Consider the following 17,515-nt stretch of genomic DNA (forward strand, 5'->3'; position numbering starts at 1 on the left):
TTATTTTATTTTATTTTTTTTCTCTTGAGGTTTATAAAGTTTTGGACTGCAAATAATTGGGCCTGCTTTTGCTGCGTCGTCATGGACGGGCGATGCCAGCTTGACTTGGTACTGAGTGTACGGAACGTCTTGACATGAGATGAATGAATGACTAGCTTACTCTGCTGGCATTCTACGCAGGGGTGACGGCTCCAACCCTGCTGACTCCCAGGACGTTTGCGTCGTTGGTTCTGCCCGCCTCTTTCCCGCGGCAGGCAAGTTTGCCAAGGAAGCGCCAAGGCCCCAGGATCTACTTGCAGGGCCAAGGTCGAATCAGGGGGAAATAGTCCACGAGTCACTAGCCGGCGGAGTCTGCGTGCACCTGATGGCGAAGCCCTGGACGCCAGCAGATGCGTACGGGGTTGAAGATGGGGAGCACGAGTCGGCGACGGCAAGGCAAGGCAAGGCAGCCAGCCAGACTATTTCTGCATCCAAGAGTCCATGGCCCCGCAAGCTGGTGCCTGACTCGAGAGAGCATCATCCGAGAGGACGTGGATTCTACGCCTGTCGGCTAGCGACGGTACGGTTGGAGTGGTTTCGAAGAGGCATCGCAGAAGGGCTGGCTGGTGCCGGCGCCTCGAGGCTTGTTTCCTGGCTCTGCTGCCATCTGTCCGCGTCGTTTTGGACGGCGTCTCCGTCAATCCGCCGATGTTTTCACCGAGCCTTGCGTGCGGTATGTACTAACCTCGCCGTTGGATTGGCCCAAGGTCGGAACAATGCCGCAGTGGACACCGTCGTCGAAGCCCACTCACTACTACGAACCAGGCGCCACCGCGAGACTGGGTCATCACGGCGGACATTGTACGGCTGTGGCCAGATTTCAGACCCCGATCAAGGCTGCTATCGGGCTTCCGTACCCGGGTTTCTGGTTTAGTTGCGGCCGGAAGAGACTAGGTAATCGGCACCCCCCCCCTAAGTCACACGTCGACCTCGATCTCGGCAGCCCACCCCCTTCCCCCGCCCAGCCGCTCATGGATCACGGACGCCACCGGGTCGCGCAGACCTTTCCCTTGCGCGGGGCGGCGGGCCTGGAGCCAGCGGAAACATGCAAATCTGCCCTGCGCTCGACGAGCAAGTCCGGGGCGAGTTTGACGCCGACGGACGGGACCTGCACCTCTTGCAGCCAGGTCGCTGGCTGACGAGCATCGGCCCGGGGTTCCCGACGCACGACGCCATTTTAGAACCTGCAGACTCGAGAGAATGGCGGCGCTTGTCTTCGACAGGCCTGGCGAGGCGGGGGCGGGGTGATCAGGTGGCATTCTTGGAGTGGCTTGCTTAGGGGCTGTTCCAAGGCTTACGCGATGGCGTCGTGGCGTTTGGCCATGGTGTCCTCAAGCTTGCGAGCACGGTCTTGGAGAAACAACGTGTCTGGTGCGTGCCGAAACCCGGGGGTGGATCGCCGTGGCTTGCAGCACGACCGGGGAGGGGGGGGGTACCACGAGGCGAGGCCGCGACCGATCTGAAGTTGACCTGAGCCTGGCCCCTGGCGGAGCATGGCAGCATGGCAGAGCGGCATGCATCGCACGGAATCGCGACATGAACACAGCACAGCACAGCACAGCACAGCACGCCAGGTCAAGTGGGAAATAGAGACGTCGCCGGGATCGTTGGCCGCTGGGTCTGTCGCGAGATACATGTTGATATATTGATGATGATGACTTGATGAAGAACTAACATGCAAGTTGGAAGGCGGAAGAGCAAGAAATGTGACCAAACACGGGTCGGAAACAGCATGGAATGCGAATATCTAACAGGGTCCTGCTACTGAATCATTTGGCTTCGCGACTAGAACATGTCGCTCTCTTTCACCCCACTACTTGACTAGCTGCATCAGCGAGACAAACACGTCCTTTGAGGCCTGCTTGTCCACGGACCCCGCACAGTTCAGCATCAACATCATCGTGGTCATGGTGGAAGGGTCGGCCAGGCCGCCCGTCCGGGCCCCGGCGAGCGCGTGCAGCAGCGCCCACGTGTTTGGTTGCTAGGCAGCGGGTTAGAAAAAATACAGCGACGACGACGCCGGCGGGCCATCGGTCTGCAGACTGGAGAGAAACACTCACCTCGGCCTGCAGGAGGTTGCTCAGCTCGGCAAAGGAGGCGGACGCCCCGACGGCCCCGAACTCCGGCTCGAGGAGCTCCATAAACCGGTCCAGCCGGGCGCGCACCGAGTCGCTCGTCCTGGCCACCTCCATCTGCAGGACCTGCTGCGCCATGGTGACGGCCATGTCGCGGTAGATGCCGGAATCCTCACACGCGCCCGACCCGCACATCAGGGGCACCAGGTCGGCGAGGAGCCGGGGCAGCCCGACCCCGCGGCTGACCTGCTGCGGGATGGCAAAGGGGGACGAGGCGTCAAACGTCCTGGCGTAGTAGGTCGCGAGGAAGGCGTCGAGGGACGCGTACCCGGCAGCCTCCACCTCGGCCATGACGCGGCCAAACAGCTGCGCAAAGGCCTCCGTGTGCGTGGGGGATCTGGGCGTGGCCGCGCCGACGCCGTTGCCAAAGGGCATCTGGGCGGCCAAGTGGTCGGCGGGCAACGTCCCATTTTGCCCTGTTTTTTATTTTCGTGATACAGGGTCAGCCCCGGGGACTGGAGGCTGAAAAAAGAAGAAGACGAAAAAAACAAGATCCAAAATCAAGGGCCACTCACAGCTCGAGATGTCTGCGTGCTCGTGCCTCTGCAGGCTGTATAGCTCCGTCTCGGGCAGGGCGTGCAGGTCCATGTCGAGGTGAAGGGCGGCCAGCGACGTGGGGTCGGGGGAGTCCGGCGTCGCGGTGCCGTACCGCTGCAGGCTGGCGTCGGCCTGGAAACTCGAGCAGACCGGGTGGTGGAAGCCCGGCTGCTGGTGGCCGGCCTGCTGCCGGAGACTGTCTTCGCTGTTCTGCGCCTTGAGACGCTCGAGCTCGGCCATGTTTGATTTCAAACGCAGGCCTGTCGGGCTTGCAAAGAGAGGAGGGTCTTGGGTCAGCAAAGAAAGACGCCCAGAGAACCAGCTTCCAGAAAAGGACAGAGAGGACATGAAAAAAAGGGCGCTCCCTACGGTACACTCGCTGCGCATCCCGGTTCTGCATGCGCTTCCGCTCCCGGGCCTCGTCGTTCTTTCCCCCCAAATCCTTCTTTGCGCGCCGCTCCGCGACAACGGGCTGTTGGTTGCACGACATGGTAGGGAGTATCTAGACTGGGATAGAGTGTCGTCGTCGGATTGTTGAGTTGACTCGTTGTCAAAACACTCAACGGCCACCACGTCTGCGGGAGGGTGGGGAAGGTCGCGGATGTGGGAAATCCGGAGAACCTGGGGGAAGGGGGCAGCAGACTCGGCCATGACTTTATGTCGCGAGGCGAGCGGACGTATTATGAGTCGCCCCGACGGAGCTGCTTTCCCCGGGGAAAGACAGGTTACGGATGGGATAGAAGGACCGACTGGGCCCGATTCCTCCCCCGCCTGCCGGCTGGGCGGCCAAGTCCGCCGGAATCGTCGCACGTTTACAGACGCCTTGTTCTGCTGGCTTGGTAAAAAGAACGTTCATTCGTGTTTGGTCCTTGTTCTCGGCCGCAGTCGTGCTGGAGGTGGGCCGCCATGAGGCCACTCACGGTGGCGGCGGGGACCTGGGGGGAGAAAGGGGGGGGGGGGCGCCCCTTGAAGGCGTTCCCTCGTTGGAGCGACCGTGTCCTGATGCGTCTGCCCGTGGCTGCTCGCTTCAAACGAGAGCCCCTAGCCTGGCTTCTAGGCAAGAGCGGTCTCTCCATGGTTTGGCAGGGGCCAAGGCACCACGACGACCACGGGCGCCGGACTCGACGACGCCCTGGGACGCTGCCGCCGGGCTGCCACCGGCCTGCCACCGGCCTGGAGGGCGCGGACTTGCCGCTTCCGGGGACGGGGGTGGGCGGAATGGAGTCGCAGCGACTGACTCGCGTTACGATAAAGGTGCAAGCCGTGGACGGACACGGGCGTCGAGCCAGGATGCGTTGCAGACCCGATCTTTGCACGTTTCTTCCCCGCCGCACCGAGGCGAGGGCCTCGACCCCCTCGAGCACGTCATTCTTAGAACAAGGAAGTAACGAGGAGAGCCTGAAGAAGAAGCAACCGAAGCAAAAGACGCATGACGAAGCCGTGGCAGGATCCGCGTGGCTGCGCCGTATCGGAGGACGCCTAAAACACTTGCCGGCAAGTCGTGGTAGCTGCTGGGGACGTGCATCCCCCGCGCCCGATAGCAAGCCGGCATCGGCCGGCCTTGCCGTCCGGCAACAGCTCGTCCGTGGTCTTTGGCGAGAAACACGGCGGGCGGGGCTTGGAGCAGGTGCTGCCGCGTCTCAGGAAGAGAGAGCCATGTGTCCGGGGTCCCCGTGGCGTCGCCCCCCTATGGAACCCTATGGATAGGACCCTCTGTGGATGGAACCCTCTGGCACCTGTGGCTCTCGTGAGACGGCTGTATCGTTCGATTCTTGCGATTGCGGGAGCACGTAAACAGAGCGGGAAGAGTTTTCAAACCCACCGGGAACGCTAAACCTAAAAGAGAACTTATACCTTTGCACCTATTTTCTATGAGTAGTAACGTGCCGCATTTTTACTGCTGCGAACCTTTGAAGTATGCATACTTATCTTAAGGGAAATCGCGATTTAATGCCACTTTTGATAATGTAGAGCTTCTATTGAGGCCTATAATATACCCATCCTTCGTGCTGGCTAGAGTCTATCTCGGGATTTATCTGCAAAGATAAGGGACTTGGCCTAGGGCTAAGATTACGTGGAACTTGAGGTACTAGGCCTATTGTATGAAATGGTTGGCTGTATTGAGCCATTTGAGGGGATCTAGCTGGCCGCTGTGCTATTAAGTGCGCTACTTGCGAAGGCGCTACTTGCGAAGGCGCTGCTTGCGAAGGCGCTGCTTGCGAATTTACTTGCGAAGAAAAAGGACTTGGCCTAAGGCTAGGATCGCGCGTAACTGGAGGTATTGGTGCTCTTCTGTAGAAAGGTTATAAGGATGCAGCCGGCCAATGTTCTATTATTGAAGGGCCTACTTAATAAGGCTATTGGTGATGATGATGATGATAATGATAATGCATAGTAGCCTATTGCTGCGAGGTCTGTAGAGCCTCAATAGTGCCTGCTATCCGTAAGACAGCAGCCTAAAGCTCTTCAATCTGTTGTTGGCCCTGGTTATACGCGTTTCCTTATTTCCTTGGTTTCTTTATGCTATTACGGCTTGATGATGCCACTAATAATGCCCTTATTCTAGAGGCTTCAACCTAATGAACAAGGTTAAAGATCGCATTCCCTTCTCGTTCGTCAATACTAAGGATTCTGCCTATATAAGACTCGATTAATAAAAGGGGCTTCGGCTCGTTAGATCGTATGCCTCGTTGTCGTATAATATCAAGATCGGGCTCGCGATAACGGTTAAGAAGCTCTTCTTCATCAGGCTATAAATAAGGCAATTAGTAGCTATTATGACAGGCAAAATGTATGACATACTATTGTTGCCTTAAGCCACCAGTGAGGGTGTATATCTTTTATCTCAAGAGGCTGCCCACTATCAATCCTACTAGCAATTATATACTTGCAAGGGAGCCCGTACTGCGATGTAAAACGGCCACTGCATAGCTCTAAGGCGCGTTATATTCGTGCCCGTTATTTTATTGCATCGAGGGCTAGCTTGACTTACTATATGATAAGGTCCATCGCCTGCCACCCAATGCGAAGCACAAGATTACGAATAACATCATATTTATCCCAGGCTACTTTCCTACAGGTGAATTCAGAGTCGAATTATATAGTAAGTCGCTACTTACGCCACTGCGTCATATCCCAAATCGCAGAATAAAGCTCGAATAGGTCGATAAATAGGTATCTTACGCGCCGCTTAAGCTCGTGATGTATACTTTCAACTCGCGATATAGCCCGCGTGCCAAAGTTAAGGTATATTCCTACAGCATATTCGGCAAATTACTCACGCCATAGAAGGTAGGTCGTATTAAGGTAAGATATAATTGCTAGAATATAATAATTAGTAGTGAAATGCATAGACGGGTCATTAAGGGTTAATCATACACTCCTAGCAAGGAAACGAGGCGCAAAGATGCTACCATCGAGATAAAAAATCCTGCTCTAAAGGGGCCTTTACCACAGCCATCCAAACAGTAAGAATATCATCAGCAGTATTATTTAGTGATAATGACATAAAACCTACTGAATCAATTGAATTAAATGCCTAGATTGCCGCAATATAGCTTAGTTCTTCTTCCTTAGAATCTTCTATAGAAGAAGAACCATACTCTATTTCGTCATCCCTATCCTTCCATTCTTCGCATTATTATTTTTTTGCAGCCTTTTTTGTCTTATAACCTTCGATAATCTAACAACCCTTAAGGGTTCCATTCCATTTCTTCTTAATATTAAGTACAATATTCTTAAGTATATGCCATATACAAACTTACTATTATGACGTAGGAAAGATACTTCGAAGCGAGGTCTTAAGGGCGGCTTCGAAATCTATAATAATAACCGAGGGTTCTTTAATTAAGGCTCGTTCTTATGCCCTTCGAAGTGCTATAAGAAACCAAGTATAGGCATCAATATCTTCACGGGATGCTAATCCAAATGCAATGCTGAAATTTGTATATAATGATGAGATACCTGTGACTTGCATTAAGGGGAGGTTAAAGCGGTTAATCTTATATGTATTATCCATTAGCATTACCTCTGGATTCTGCTTCCAATCACTAATGCAGTCAGAATATGTCTAGAACACCCGGCAAATCTTTCCAGTTTCACTTCGATCAATTTCATAGTGAAAAATGCGGGAATCTTCAGAAAGAAGGTCCACAAAGGCTTATATTAATGTTCCAGCACTATATTCGGCGAGTCGTAACTTTCGCTTGAAGAAAAAAACATCCAAGGCATTAATCAGAAGCTCAGGATATTCGCGCGTAATCTACTCAGCAATTTGCCTTGCTGTTAGTTATATTCCTTAGGCCTTTTTTTCTATTACTAAAAGAAGCCTATCCTAGCCGAATTATTGTTGACTTCATAGTCGTAATGTGCTTGAACTAATAAGGGAAGCGATTCGCTCATGATTATGTGATAAATGTAAGACTTTAAGATAAAAGAGATTATTATAAATATTATATAGAATTCGGGCTCGAAAGGGGCAATCAGTCTTATGCGATGAAGTATTATAAATGGCTCTACTTTGTGCCCATTGGCGATAATGACGACTTTGGCGGCATTGCATCGTGATATTTACCACTAAAGTCGTGCGAGGATTGCGTTTTTTACTGCCAATAGTGCATACAAAGCCCTCAAGACGTTGATAGTCCTAAATCGCAGTAATTGCATCTTGCGATGTATGATATCCACACTCAATATCAGATAAAGGGATAACATAGGGCGTCGGAGTTGCTTCTGAAGCCATTGCGTAGGCAAAAGTCGTGATAATATGTGTGGTGGTGTAGAAAGGAGAAATGTGCCTAGAGTAGCAAGAAGGAAGAAAAATGCGGCACGTCACTACTCATAGAAAATAGGTGCAAAGGTACAAGTTCTCTTTTAGGTTTAGCGTTCCCGGTGGGTTTGAAAACTCTTCCCGCTCTGTTTACGTACTCCGATTGCGGCGGGGAAGCGTCGGTTGCGGAAACTGCTCGGCTGGGGGATATCCCCGCCACGAGATGCGACGACAAGGCCGTTTCCCTGGCCGGGGGGTTGACTCGGTGGAAGCCATGTCAGGTCAAAGGCAACGGCGTCCCCCGTGGCGCGTGACCAGTCGCTCGTGGTCTCGCGGGCCACGCCGGCGATGGCAGCTGGGGCGGATGACGTGCACGGCACACGACGGCCTGGAGGCTGCGGAAGCGTTCAACGGCCAACCCCCTTCCTCGTGAAAAACAACCCCAGCCCTGTCAGCTGTGGCATCCCCCCCCCCAAATCCCAGAGGCAACGGATGGCCATTGCCCCGAACCAAAGGCGGGCTTACGCCGCTCGTATGCCGTGCTCCGTGCTCCGTGCTATGGGCCCCAGGCCGGCGCAACCCTCCTGCAGGTGTTAGCCGCAGCCATGTAGCCAGTCGGCATCGTGTACAACCCAACACGCGGGGCAATTCCTCCATCCGAGGCGGCGGCCCCCAGTCGCCTCGCCCCACGGGGTTGTTGAGCATAAAAGACCACAGACGCGGCCAAGCAGTCGTACGAATGCCCCCCCCCCGGACGCCTCCGCAGCCCCGAACCAACGCGCACCATCTTCGTCCAGACGCAATGAAGCTTCTCCCCGTCTTCGTGGCGGCCACGGCCGGCCTGGCTGCGGCCGCCTCGGCCATGCACCAGAGGGACGTGACGTGTCCCGGCGGCGTAAGTCGCTGGGCCTTCCGCAACTGCCTGCACGGCCTCGTGCTAACCCGGTCGGCGCGGCGTAGAGAACGACCTGTCCGGCCGGCTACGTCTGCTGCGTATGCTGTGACGGCAGCCCCGGCGACGACTGCCAGGGCTGTCGACGCGTAAGACCCCTTATGTCCGGAGCGCGCGCGCGCGGTTTCAGCCCGGATACTGACGTTGCGGCCAGCGCGGGGGCGGTTCGTGCTTCTGCTAGTGCCGCAGCTCGTCTGGCAATGCTTGCTTGGCTTTGTCGGGATTTGTAGTCCAGAGGCGGCGACCTGTCGAGGGCGCGAGTGGTTGTCCGTCGTCGATGGAGGGGCTGCCGAGTGAGTGAGACGCGGGGTGACGACGGCGATGCCCGGGGGTAGAGTGCAGAGTCAAACGGGCTTTCTCTATATGCCATTTGTTACACGAGACGAGTATAATTCATACATCATGTGCTGTGAAGGAAAACAACCGACGGGGCAGTTGGCAGTTGTGTATACAACCCCGGCACCACTGCTCGCCTCCCCGGGCCGAGCTCACCTGCCCTGACCGAAGCAGCCACCATCATCACCCTGTCAACCCTCGCGTCTGCTTCCCAAGCGCATCCCTCCCTCCGTCTTGCTTCTCTATTCTTTCACCCATCAGCCAGCCCAGTCCAACACGGCGTTCCAACCCCCCCCCCCCGCGCGCGAAGCAGCACCCCGAGCCCGCCCTGCTTCCCTCACGATCCGATCCTGCTCAACGGCGTGGTGCAATCCACAAGATGAGTGCTTACGTCCCGGCTGCACAAATGGCCATCTTCTCCGCACTAGAGCTCAGTCAGCACGCCGTCGCACATCACTCCCCCCTACCCGTTCGGCAGCCCACTCACAGCGTGTCTCGCCTGGCACCGGTAGCCGCTGGTGTCCAGCGTGACCGACAGGTTGCCGCCGGAACCGGGCTCGATCCGCCGCACCGTGGTGAGGACGCACTCGTTTTCCATCCTCTCGCAGTTCTGCAGGCACGCGAGTCAGTTCCGTCTCGTCTCGCCTACCAGCGCGCAGGGTACGTTTTTTTTTTTTTTTCTTTCTTTTCTTTTTCCTTTTTTGCACGGCTCGCCCTCTGCTGCTTTCCGAAAAAACAGTTTCAGGGCGGGGCGCCACCTACCCCGAGCCAGAAGAAGTGCCGCGTCCGGCCGCGATGCTTGATGCGAACCGGGCGGGGGATGTCGGCTTCCCTCATCTCGAGGACCTTGGTGTACCGGAGGGAGACGTCCGGCCGGCGGGGGTTGGTTCGCGGAGCCGGGACGGCGGACGGGACGGGCAGCCCGGGCGGGGGGGATTTGGCCGCGCAGAGGGTTGCAGCTGCCCATGCCGTGTAGATGAGCCAGAGGTGCATTGCGAAGTGCGCGTGCTGCAAGAGACGGGGAGCCTTGAAATCCTAGGCGCTTGCCTTTGGAGGATGTAGAGGCTGGGGCTGGCGAGGTTTTCTATCCCAGGCGGCCTGCTGAGAGGCTGAGCTCGTGCCATGATTGCGACGGCTTGTACTGGTGCGTATTTTTATGGAATCGTACGCATTGATCACGCCGCCTCTCCGCATAGTCGTTATTGTCAAGCCCTCCGTGCCCAAGTCAGGTCTAAAAACAGCCACAGACCATGCATGCCATTTCCGACCTTGTTGGCGAAACGGTCTGATGGCGTTCGCCTTCCTTCTGGCCCAGCAGCGGAATCTCGAATCTGCAACCCGCCAGCTGTTGCAGGGGATGTCGTTATTTTCGTCGTAGATGTCTGGTCGGCCAAGTCTGAGCTGGATACGCCATTGTAACCGAGGGAGCCGTAGCCCCTTAGGGCTCCTCCTATTCCCACCATAAATAGCTGGCATGACGAGTCTCGGTCAGTTGGGCTCGTTGTCACCATTCATGTCATTGTCGCGTTTTCCCTTACATTCTCATTCTGACGCCAGCATGGTTCCGCTCCGGACTAACCCGGGTTCAACGTGCGCTTTCTGGCCCAAGTCGAACGAGCCCAGGGTGTATCCGCGACCAGAACTGAGATGCCGCTGCAATAGTGCCACTGCGACAGATACCAGTTGTAGTAAATAACCACCATACATGGGAGATACTAGCCCCGCAATGCGTGCCTGCTATAATAAATACTACTGTAATGATTGCAGGTGATATGCATCGTAGCGGGACCTATCGCGGCCGGCATCTCTTATCAGCATCCCTTGCGCCAAGTACCAAGATACGTTTTTTGTTGTTCGTACAAAGATCTGTTTTTTTGAGGATTTTTACATTTCCTTATTTTTTATTTTTATTTTTTTGCGATGTGTCTACTTTCTGCAATACTTGGTTGGCGTACCACTTTTCCGTTCGTATGGCCTGTTGGATAGGACGACATGTCCTGCTATATGCACCTTACGGCTGCAGCCGTACCCTCAATACCTCTAATATTATCCTCTTCGCTTCATCGCCCGCCCTTGATAGTCCCCATCGTCCCGTTCAGCTCGATCTAGTACAGCCTGCTCTAGATGGGCGTATGTTTCTTCGTCTTCCGAACACAGCTGTTCTGCAGAGCTGGATGATAGTCTCCGCTTCCTCATCGCTCCTTGTGATTTGGCTCGCCTCTCTGCTACATTGGCCCCTTCTGCTCGTCCTAGCTCGTCGGATTCTTCAAGAATGTCAAAGAGATTTTTAAAGGAAACATGTATTGGTATAGATTCGTAATCAACAGCAGACAGGGCATTAGTTGCAAAGTCGCCGAGGGTCAGGTTTAAATTCTTCTCGTCATTGCATGCGCGTCCATCGGGAGATCGAAACATCTATTTTGATTAGCCTTACACCTGCAATCATCAACTCTACACACCTCATATGAAATGACTTCGTCGGGAGCCAGATCCTTGATATCTTCGTCTTCTACATATGTAATCTTCGGGCGCCAGAGCGAAACAAAGGCCTCTTTAGATCGATAGCTTATATCAATACCAATGACTGCCTTGATGTCTCCGTTGGAATATAGGATGTAGTCCTGGGCAAGCTTCCTTAGTTTTTTGCCATCCTGCGAGTAGGACACTTCTATTACGACGCCGGGGTATTCGGCATGTATATGTCGCAATTGCATGTCAGGCGAGCGTTGAATATCCTTGAAGGACTCAGAATCACCTTCTGCGAGTATAACTTTAGATCCTGCTGCTAATCTAATTTTAGAAGCAAAAGCGGCTGCTTGGCCGTCTTTGTTGCCGAGTTCTTTCAATTGAGCCATCAAGTCGTGGCCAAGGGTGCTCGCGAAGAAATCATGGATAGTGGAAGGCATTCGGAGCTGAAGCAAGCCGCGGTTCGGGTCGTAATCGAATCGCCTGAATATTTGACTGATTTTTTCCCGATTGGTTTCATAGGACTCTTGGTCGACTGGAACTTGGAGCCAAGTGGTAGCGTGGTCGGCCTGGTTCTGGGATTTACGTGCTTCAAGCAGACGAATTAGCGCGCTTGCGTTGGACGAGTCTGTATTGTGTCGAGATCGTTCCGCAGTGGCAGGCGGCGTTAACGGTAGGTGACCCTGATGAGCCAGCGCTTTAGTGCCAGGAAAATCTCGGTCGATTAAATGATGCTGCATATCATCAGATCCGCAGGTTGTTTCTCTTCCGGTCATAGCGAAAGCCTGTGAATGTTGGTGTCAAAGACGAAATTTGCCCCATCCTTCAAGGTGGATGAAAAAGGTGTCAATTCGATGCCAAAGAACGACAAGACTTAAGAGGAAGGAATGAGGGGCCACGCACGGATCTACGATGTTCCGTAGGCTAAGCAAGCGCGCAACAACCAATCAGGATGCTGTTATCCGCTAATAGCAAGCTGTTACCCGCCGTGATATCTATCAATAGCTTGCGGTACCGTAGATTTGGGTAGATTTGGGGACTTTGTGGGAACGGGCTGCGGCTCATTATGTCGATTTGACATGGAGTATATAGGGCTTTGTGACGGTCTCAAGCATTTGGGCGAAGGGCCTGGGGCCTTTGGCTTTAGTATCAGTATCCAAGATGTTGATGTTGTATGTTGTCGATCTAACCAGAAGGATGTTGCATCCCCTTGGTTGGTCGTCTTGTCGTGAGATGCGTATTAATATGCTAATGATGATGAACTGCTGGAGAATATACAGGCGAGAAAAGAGACAGAAGGAGACGTATGACCGGTCGGATTAATATAGATCCGATGTTCAACCCGCCCGCCCCATTTGGCTATTTATAGATTCCTTCTAACCCATGTTTTGGCGGGAGGTGCCGAGAACGAACGACATGAGACACTTGGGTAGCTGCTTCGTGCCGAGGGCCATGTTCATAGGCTCTGTTTGATGCTCTGCTTGAGCAACCGTTATGCCCTTTATTGTGCTCTATTTGTTGAAAGGTGCGGATATCACAGCGTAGCATTTTCGTGTTGTTGTGGACGCTATAAAAAGGGTGGCTTGCTTCTAGATTCACATCTATAGGACTAAGCATGGCCTGTGAACCTGGCCCCTACCATTCCTATAGAAAAGTTAGATCTTTGTGGCCCCTTTGTGCCACCTTAGTAACATAAAAAGGATATTTCTGATTTCTAATATAGTAGCAATTGCGTAATTAACCTAATATTTTCTAAATAACCTTAATCTAATAATGTAACGCTCTATTATAGTGGCGTAGAAGTCGACTAATTAGTAATTAAAAAGCTTTATTAATATTCTGCGTTATAGGATAGATACTATTGCTGCTATAAAAATTGTTAAACGTATGCAAATCCATATTATATTGTTGAAGGATGCGTGTATCACAGGCCGCTGCGCTATGAATTTGCGAATCTGTTCGTTGCTTCACATGCCTCTTTGTGCCATCTCGTAGTAATCAAGAACTAACCTTTGCATTCTGACATGAATATACCTCCCGTCTTCTAGATGGGCGGAGATAGTCATTATCATCTACCTTTTCTAGCACCAGTGTGCTTGCTGCGATCTCACAATCGTACCACCTAGGGAATGTTTCAGCGCATTCCCGGTCTTCCAATTGCGCCAATTATAAAGGTGAGATGAATCGAACCACCGCGCGAACTGATTTATTAGAAAAGTGGCAGGAGATCAGCATGAAGTGAACGAAGAGCGATGCATATAACTAGCTGGTTCCGTCTACAGCAATGCAACGAGTAGGGACAACACAACTAGTGCCAACATGGAGAAAGCCAAGAATACGTGTGACCCCTCCCCGCTTCACTGCTCTGCTGATGATTATTTTGCCAGCTGCCGCAAGGTAGCTCAAGTACCGTGGGCTTCGAAGTCGCATATTCAGTCGAAAGCTTGGCCCTTGACCCGCCTTGCGTTGGTTGGTAGAACCTCTGCAGCGTCACTAGCCAGAGCTGCAATCTTACCCGAGAGCAATATGCCAAGCCCTTGAGAGCTGACGAGATCATTAACCATTAACGATTCGTTGCATTTCTACCATTTGGAACTTGTCAATAGCTGCGTTGGGACCAAATAATCCCTATATTTTTAAAAGTGTCCATCGGAGCCCGCGTCGTGGCCTGCGGTCAACCCTCGTCCATACTCGTGAACCCACCACCATGCCACACCGTGTCGCCTGCGGCGTCTATAATCGCGAATCCCTCACCGGATCCAGCAAATCCCGCATCTCTATACGCGGCCAGTCCGGGTTGGCAGAAGGGTCCGGTCGCTCGCGATCCCACGCCCATTTCGCGGCCAGCCGAGGCGTCAGCGCGCCTTCCAGCATCTGCACGACGTACCTGCCAATGACGGGGAAGAACTTGTACCCGTGGAACGAGCCGCAGGTGGCGACGTAGAGGCCCTCGGCGGCGGCGTGGCGCGAGATGATGAAGTCGGAACTGGTGGTGAATGCGTCCCTGTGCGCCCGGAAGATAACGGGCGTGCCTTTGTAAGCCAGCGAAACCCCCCCCCCCCCCCGAGTTCACGACGGACATGCGGCCAGGCGGCCGGGGAGCAGGCCGGGTACGCACCAGCACACCCTGTGCTTCTCCAGCTTCCATCTCGCGGCCTCGCGGCCGTAAAACACGCTGCTGACGTTGGCTATGTCCTGCTTCAGCTGCTCGGACGTCGTCCACTGCGCATAGTCCCTCTCGGCGGGGGGCGTGGAGATGAAGCGGCCGGGAAGAACCTCGCTGGTGTTTCTGAAGATCTTCTGGCCCCACCACTTGAGTTCGCGGTCCTTGGTGGGCGGCAGGCTGCCTACAAAGGGGGCTGTACTTGCAAGATCGTCAGTCGGTGTCGCCGTGCGCAGAGCAAAGCTGTGGTCTGGGCGTCCCTACCTTTCGTGGCAGTGTACCCCTGAACCCCGACCGGCATGTCCGCAAACCGCTCGTACACGTCGTCGCTCAGCCTCGTCATGCCCGTCGTGATGCCGCCAGCCAGGATGCGCGGCCCGGCGCGCAGGCCGTCCATGCCGCTCCTGGCCGCGCTCAGCTCGAGCAGCTTCGGCGTGTACGCTCCCGTGCACAGCACAACATGCCCGGCCTGTAGATCCCCCCCCTCGGCCAAAGTCACGCCGGCGCACCGGCCGGAACGATCAAGCAGCAGCGCCGACACCTCCTGGGCGACGTACTTGACGCCCAGCTGCAACGCTCGCCGCGTAACCGCCCGGAGACAGTCGCCCGCGGCCACCCACCCGCTGCGCATGTTGACGAGAACCTGCTCCACGTGCGTGTAGTCGGACGCGCCGAACAGCCCGCCAAACATGTTGCGCGCCTCTTCCACCGACCGGACCGCCACGTCGCCCTCGCGCCCCAGCCTGCGGAAGTTGTCGAGGCACTGCTGGGCGTAGTCGCGCCCGCACATCCAGTATATTCCGGTCTGGTGAAAGTGCGGCTTCCACAGCGGATCGGACGTGAAGACGTCGAGGGCCTCCAGCGCCAGCTCGCAGTAGACGGGGTCGTCGTAGTCGGCCCGCATGACCTTGTTCCAGTCCCAGGAGGCGGCGACCCGAGTGTCTGCGTCAAAGGCGTCGCGGTCGACCAGAGTCACCGACGCGTCGGGGTGCTTCTGAATGAGATGGTAGGCGGTGGAAACGCCAAAGATGCCGGCGCCGACGATGATGTACGATTTCTCGGCAGCCATGGCTGTGCGCAATGGAGTTGGCCACTGAGTTGCCGGCCGAGGAGACTTCTAGGCTGGGGGGAATTTTTTTTTTCTTTTTTTTTCTTTTTTATGTTTGGGCGTTTGTTGCCCAAGGCAGGCAGGCGGCTTGCTGGTCTGCTGGTGTTTGCTAGGGGGAAACGGCAGATACGGCATGGTTGATGGACTAGTTTAAATGCAGCAAACGACGCAGACAGCTGCAGCTTGCGGCCTCCGATCTCGGGGCACGGTACGGTACCGTCCGGGCCATCGGCATTTCATCCCCGTGGACAGCCGACTCACGTGGACGCTCCGGTGCTCCGATGCGCCGTCGGAGTCCAATGCCGATCACGTGATCGCAACGAGCTGGTGTCCAACCTCTGCGTAGCAGTCCCTTGAGTTCTGCATTGCTGGACGAGTAAGCGCGCGTAGCCCGAAAGGATGGTGGATGCCGATTTGATCCTTGCATGATGCCGAAAGGTGTGTGCCAGATGGTGTGTGCCAGTATTGTGTGACGGATGGTGTGTGCCGGAAGGTGTGTGTCAGATGATGTGTGTGTAGCTGAAAGGAATGGGCAGTGCAAAGCCATACATATATATAAACCCAACCCTTGCCACCACCATACGGGTCAATCGATTCCCGTCTCGTCTCAAGAATCTAGTCTCCCGTGACGATTAGTGACGACAGCACGACAAACACCCCGACATGGCCCCATTATTCCTCCGGGATTACTTTGGCTTCGGGGGGTCTTCAGCCGTGTCTGAGCAAGGAAAGAGCCCTGTCCGCGCCTTGCCCGCCAGCTGGTACACATCTCAAGAGCTGTACCAACTGGAGAGGCGAGCCATCTTCTCCAAGAAATGGCTTCTCACCACACACAAGTCCAGACTGGTCAACCAGGGGGACTGGCTGCGATACGACGTGGCCGGCTTCCAGTTCATCATCGCCAAGGACCGCCAGGACAACATCAACGCCTTTCACAACATTTGCCGGCACAGAGCATTCCCCATCGTCACCAAGGAAACCGGCCACAACAGCGTCCTGGCTTGCAAGTACCACGGGTGGTCGTACGGCTTGAACGGGAAGCTCGCCAAGGCGCCGGGATACCAGGACATGGAGGACTTTGACAAGTCCAAGAATGGACTGTTCCCCCTTCACGTCCACGTCGATCGAAACGGCTTCGTCTGGGTCAACATGGACGCGCAGGAGAAGCCAACCGCCGCCTGGGCAGACGATCTCGAGGGTGCCGACGAGCAGGCCCGGTTCAGCAACTACAACTTTGACGACTACATCTTCGACCACGCCTGGGAGATGGAGGGCGAGTACAACTGGAAGATCCTGGCGGAAAACTACAACGAGTGCTACCACTGCAAGACGACGCACCCCGACATTCCCACCATCGCCAACCTCAGCTCCTACTACGTCGAGACAAAGGGGTGTCAGGTCCAGCACTTTGGAAGCCCAACGCCCGAGCAAATTGCGCGGGGGCTCAACGTAGCGGCCAATTTTTACTTTCCCAACGCCACCCTGAACGTGTCGTGAGTTTGCCCCCCCCCCCCCTCTGCAGTGTCCCCCTTCTGTTCCCCCTCTGTTCTCGTCATGCCATGCGCGCCATGCTAAAGGCCGCCGAACCAGCCCGCACTTCTTCTTCATCCAGAGGTTCGTGCCCCTGTCCCCGGGCCGGTCGATCATGAAGTACGAAGTATACAGAAACAAGAGCTCGGGCGACGAGGACTTCAAGCTCATTGACGACATTTACAAGCGCATCATGTCCGAGGACAAGGTGCTCTGTACCCACGCGCAAAAGAACATCAACGCGGGCGTGTTTATCAATGGCGAGATGCACCCTACGATGGAGAAGGGGTCGCTGTACTTTCAAAAGCTGGTGCGAGGCTGCTTGACGGAGCACCATGAGCGAGAGACGGAGAGGGGAGAGGAGATGTGGCCGGCAAGACAGACGCTGCCGAAAAGTGCGGTGGCGGCAGAGAAGGACGTGAGCTTTTGCTCGGCGGTGGAGTGCTGCAGGAAGGACAGGCTTGCGGCCGAGGTTTGGTGA

At 54.9% G+C, this 17,515-nt stretch overlaps 9 protein-coding genes across 9 annotated transcripts; 3 read left to right on the plus strand and 6 right to left on the minus strand.

Annotated features, from left to right (window-relative positions):
- Positions 1-956: 956 nt before the first annotated feature.
- Positions 957-1,298, minus strand: UV8b_07019 (uncharacterized protein; the record flags this gene model as incomplete). The annotated part of the gene is made up of 1 exon (XM_043144516.1): positions 957-1,298. One exon carries the CDS (start codon positions 1,296-1,298, stop codon positions 957-959), a length of 342 nt encoding a protein of 113 aa, XP_043000451.1.
- A 35-nt stretch (positions 1,299-1,333) lies between these two features.
- On the minus strand, positions 1,334-1,675 carry UV8b_07020 (uncharacterized protein; the record flags this gene model as incomplete). The annotated part of the gene is made up of 1 exon (XM_043144517.1): positions 1,334-1,675. One exon carries the CDS (start codon positions 1,673-1,675, stop codon positions 1,334-1,336), a length of 342 nt encoding a protein of 113 aa, XP_043000452.1.
- A 177-nt stretch (positions 1,676-1,852) lies between these two features.
- UV8b_07021 (uncharacterized protein) lies at positions 1,853-3,201 on the minus strand (the record flags this gene model as incomplete). The annotated part of the gene is made up of 4 exons (XM_043144518.1): positions 1,853-2,020; positions 2,100-2,590; positions 2,690-2,971; positions 3,081-3,201. 4 exons carry the CDS (start codon positions 3,199-3,201, stop codon positions 1,853-1,855), a joined length of 1,062 nt encoding a protein of 353 aa, XP_043000453.1.
- Positions 3,202-8,281: 5,080 nt separating this feature from the next.
- Positions 8,282-8,612, plus strand: UV8b_07022 (uncharacterized protein; the record flags this gene model as incomplete). Its single annotated transcript, XM_043144519.1, has 3 exons — positions 8,282-8,374; positions 8,440-8,520; positions 8,586-8,612. 3 exons carry the CDS (start codon positions 8,282-8,284, stop codon positions 8,610-8,612), a joined length of 201 nt encoding a protein of 66 aa, XP_043000454.1.
- Positions 8,613-9,104: 492 nt separating this feature from the next.
- Positions 9,105-9,760, minus strand: UV8b_07023 (uncharacterized protein; the record flags this gene model as incomplete). The annotated part of the gene is made up of 3 exons (XM_043144520.1): positions 9,105-9,191; positions 9,255-9,377; positions 9,530-9,760. 3 exons carry the CDS (start codon positions 9,758-9,760, stop codon positions 9,105-9,107), a joined length of 441 nt encoding a protein of 146 aa, XP_043000455.1.
- Positions 9,761-9,889: 129 nt separating this feature from the next.
- On the plus strand, positions 9,890-10,186 carry UV8b_07024 (uncharacterized protein; the record flags this gene model as incomplete). The annotated part of the gene is made up of 1 exon (XM_043144521.1): positions 9,890-10,186. The coding sequence occupies one exon, from the start codon at positions 9,890-9,892 to the stop codon at positions 10,184-10,186; it is 297 nt and encodes a 98-aa protein (XP_043000456.1).
- A 627-nt stretch (positions 10,187-10,813) lies between these two features.
- On the minus strand, positions 10,814-12,009 carry UV8b_07025 (uncharacterized protein; the record flags this gene model as incomplete). Its single annotated transcript, XM_043144522.1, has 2 exons — positions 10,814-11,182; positions 11,227-12,009. 2 exons carry the CDS (start codon positions 12,007-12,009, stop codon positions 10,814-10,816), a joined length of 1,152 nt encoding a protein of 383 aa, XP_043000457.1.
- A 1,957-nt stretch (positions 12,010-13,966) lies between these two features.
- Positions 13,967-15,465, minus strand: UV8b_07026 (uncharacterized protein; the record flags this gene model as incomplete). The annotated part of the gene is made up of 3 exons (XM_043144523.1): positions 13,967-14,237; positions 14,352-14,592; positions 14,661-15,465. 3 exons carry the CDS (start codon positions 15,463-15,465, stop codon positions 13,967-13,969), a joined length of 1,317 nt encoding a protein of 438 aa, XP_043000458.1.
- Positions 15,466-16,167: 702 nt separating this feature from the next.
- Positions 16,168-17,515, plus strand: UV8b_07027 (uncharacterized protein; the record flags this gene model as incomplete). Its single annotated transcript, XM_043144524.1, has 2 exons — positions 16,168-16,997; positions 17,095-17,515. 2 exons carry the CDS (start codon positions 16,168-16,170, stop codon positions 17,513-17,515), a joined length of 1,251 nt encoding a protein of 416 aa, XP_043000459.1.

This window comes from Ustilaginoidea virens, chromosome 5, assembly GCF_000687475.1.
Source record: "Ustilaginoidea virens chromosome 5, complete sequence".
Classification (NCBI taxonomy): domain Eukaryota; kingdom Fungi; phylum Ascomycota; class Sordariomycetes; order Hypocreales; family Clavicipitaceae; genus Ustilaginoidea; species Ustilaginoidea virens.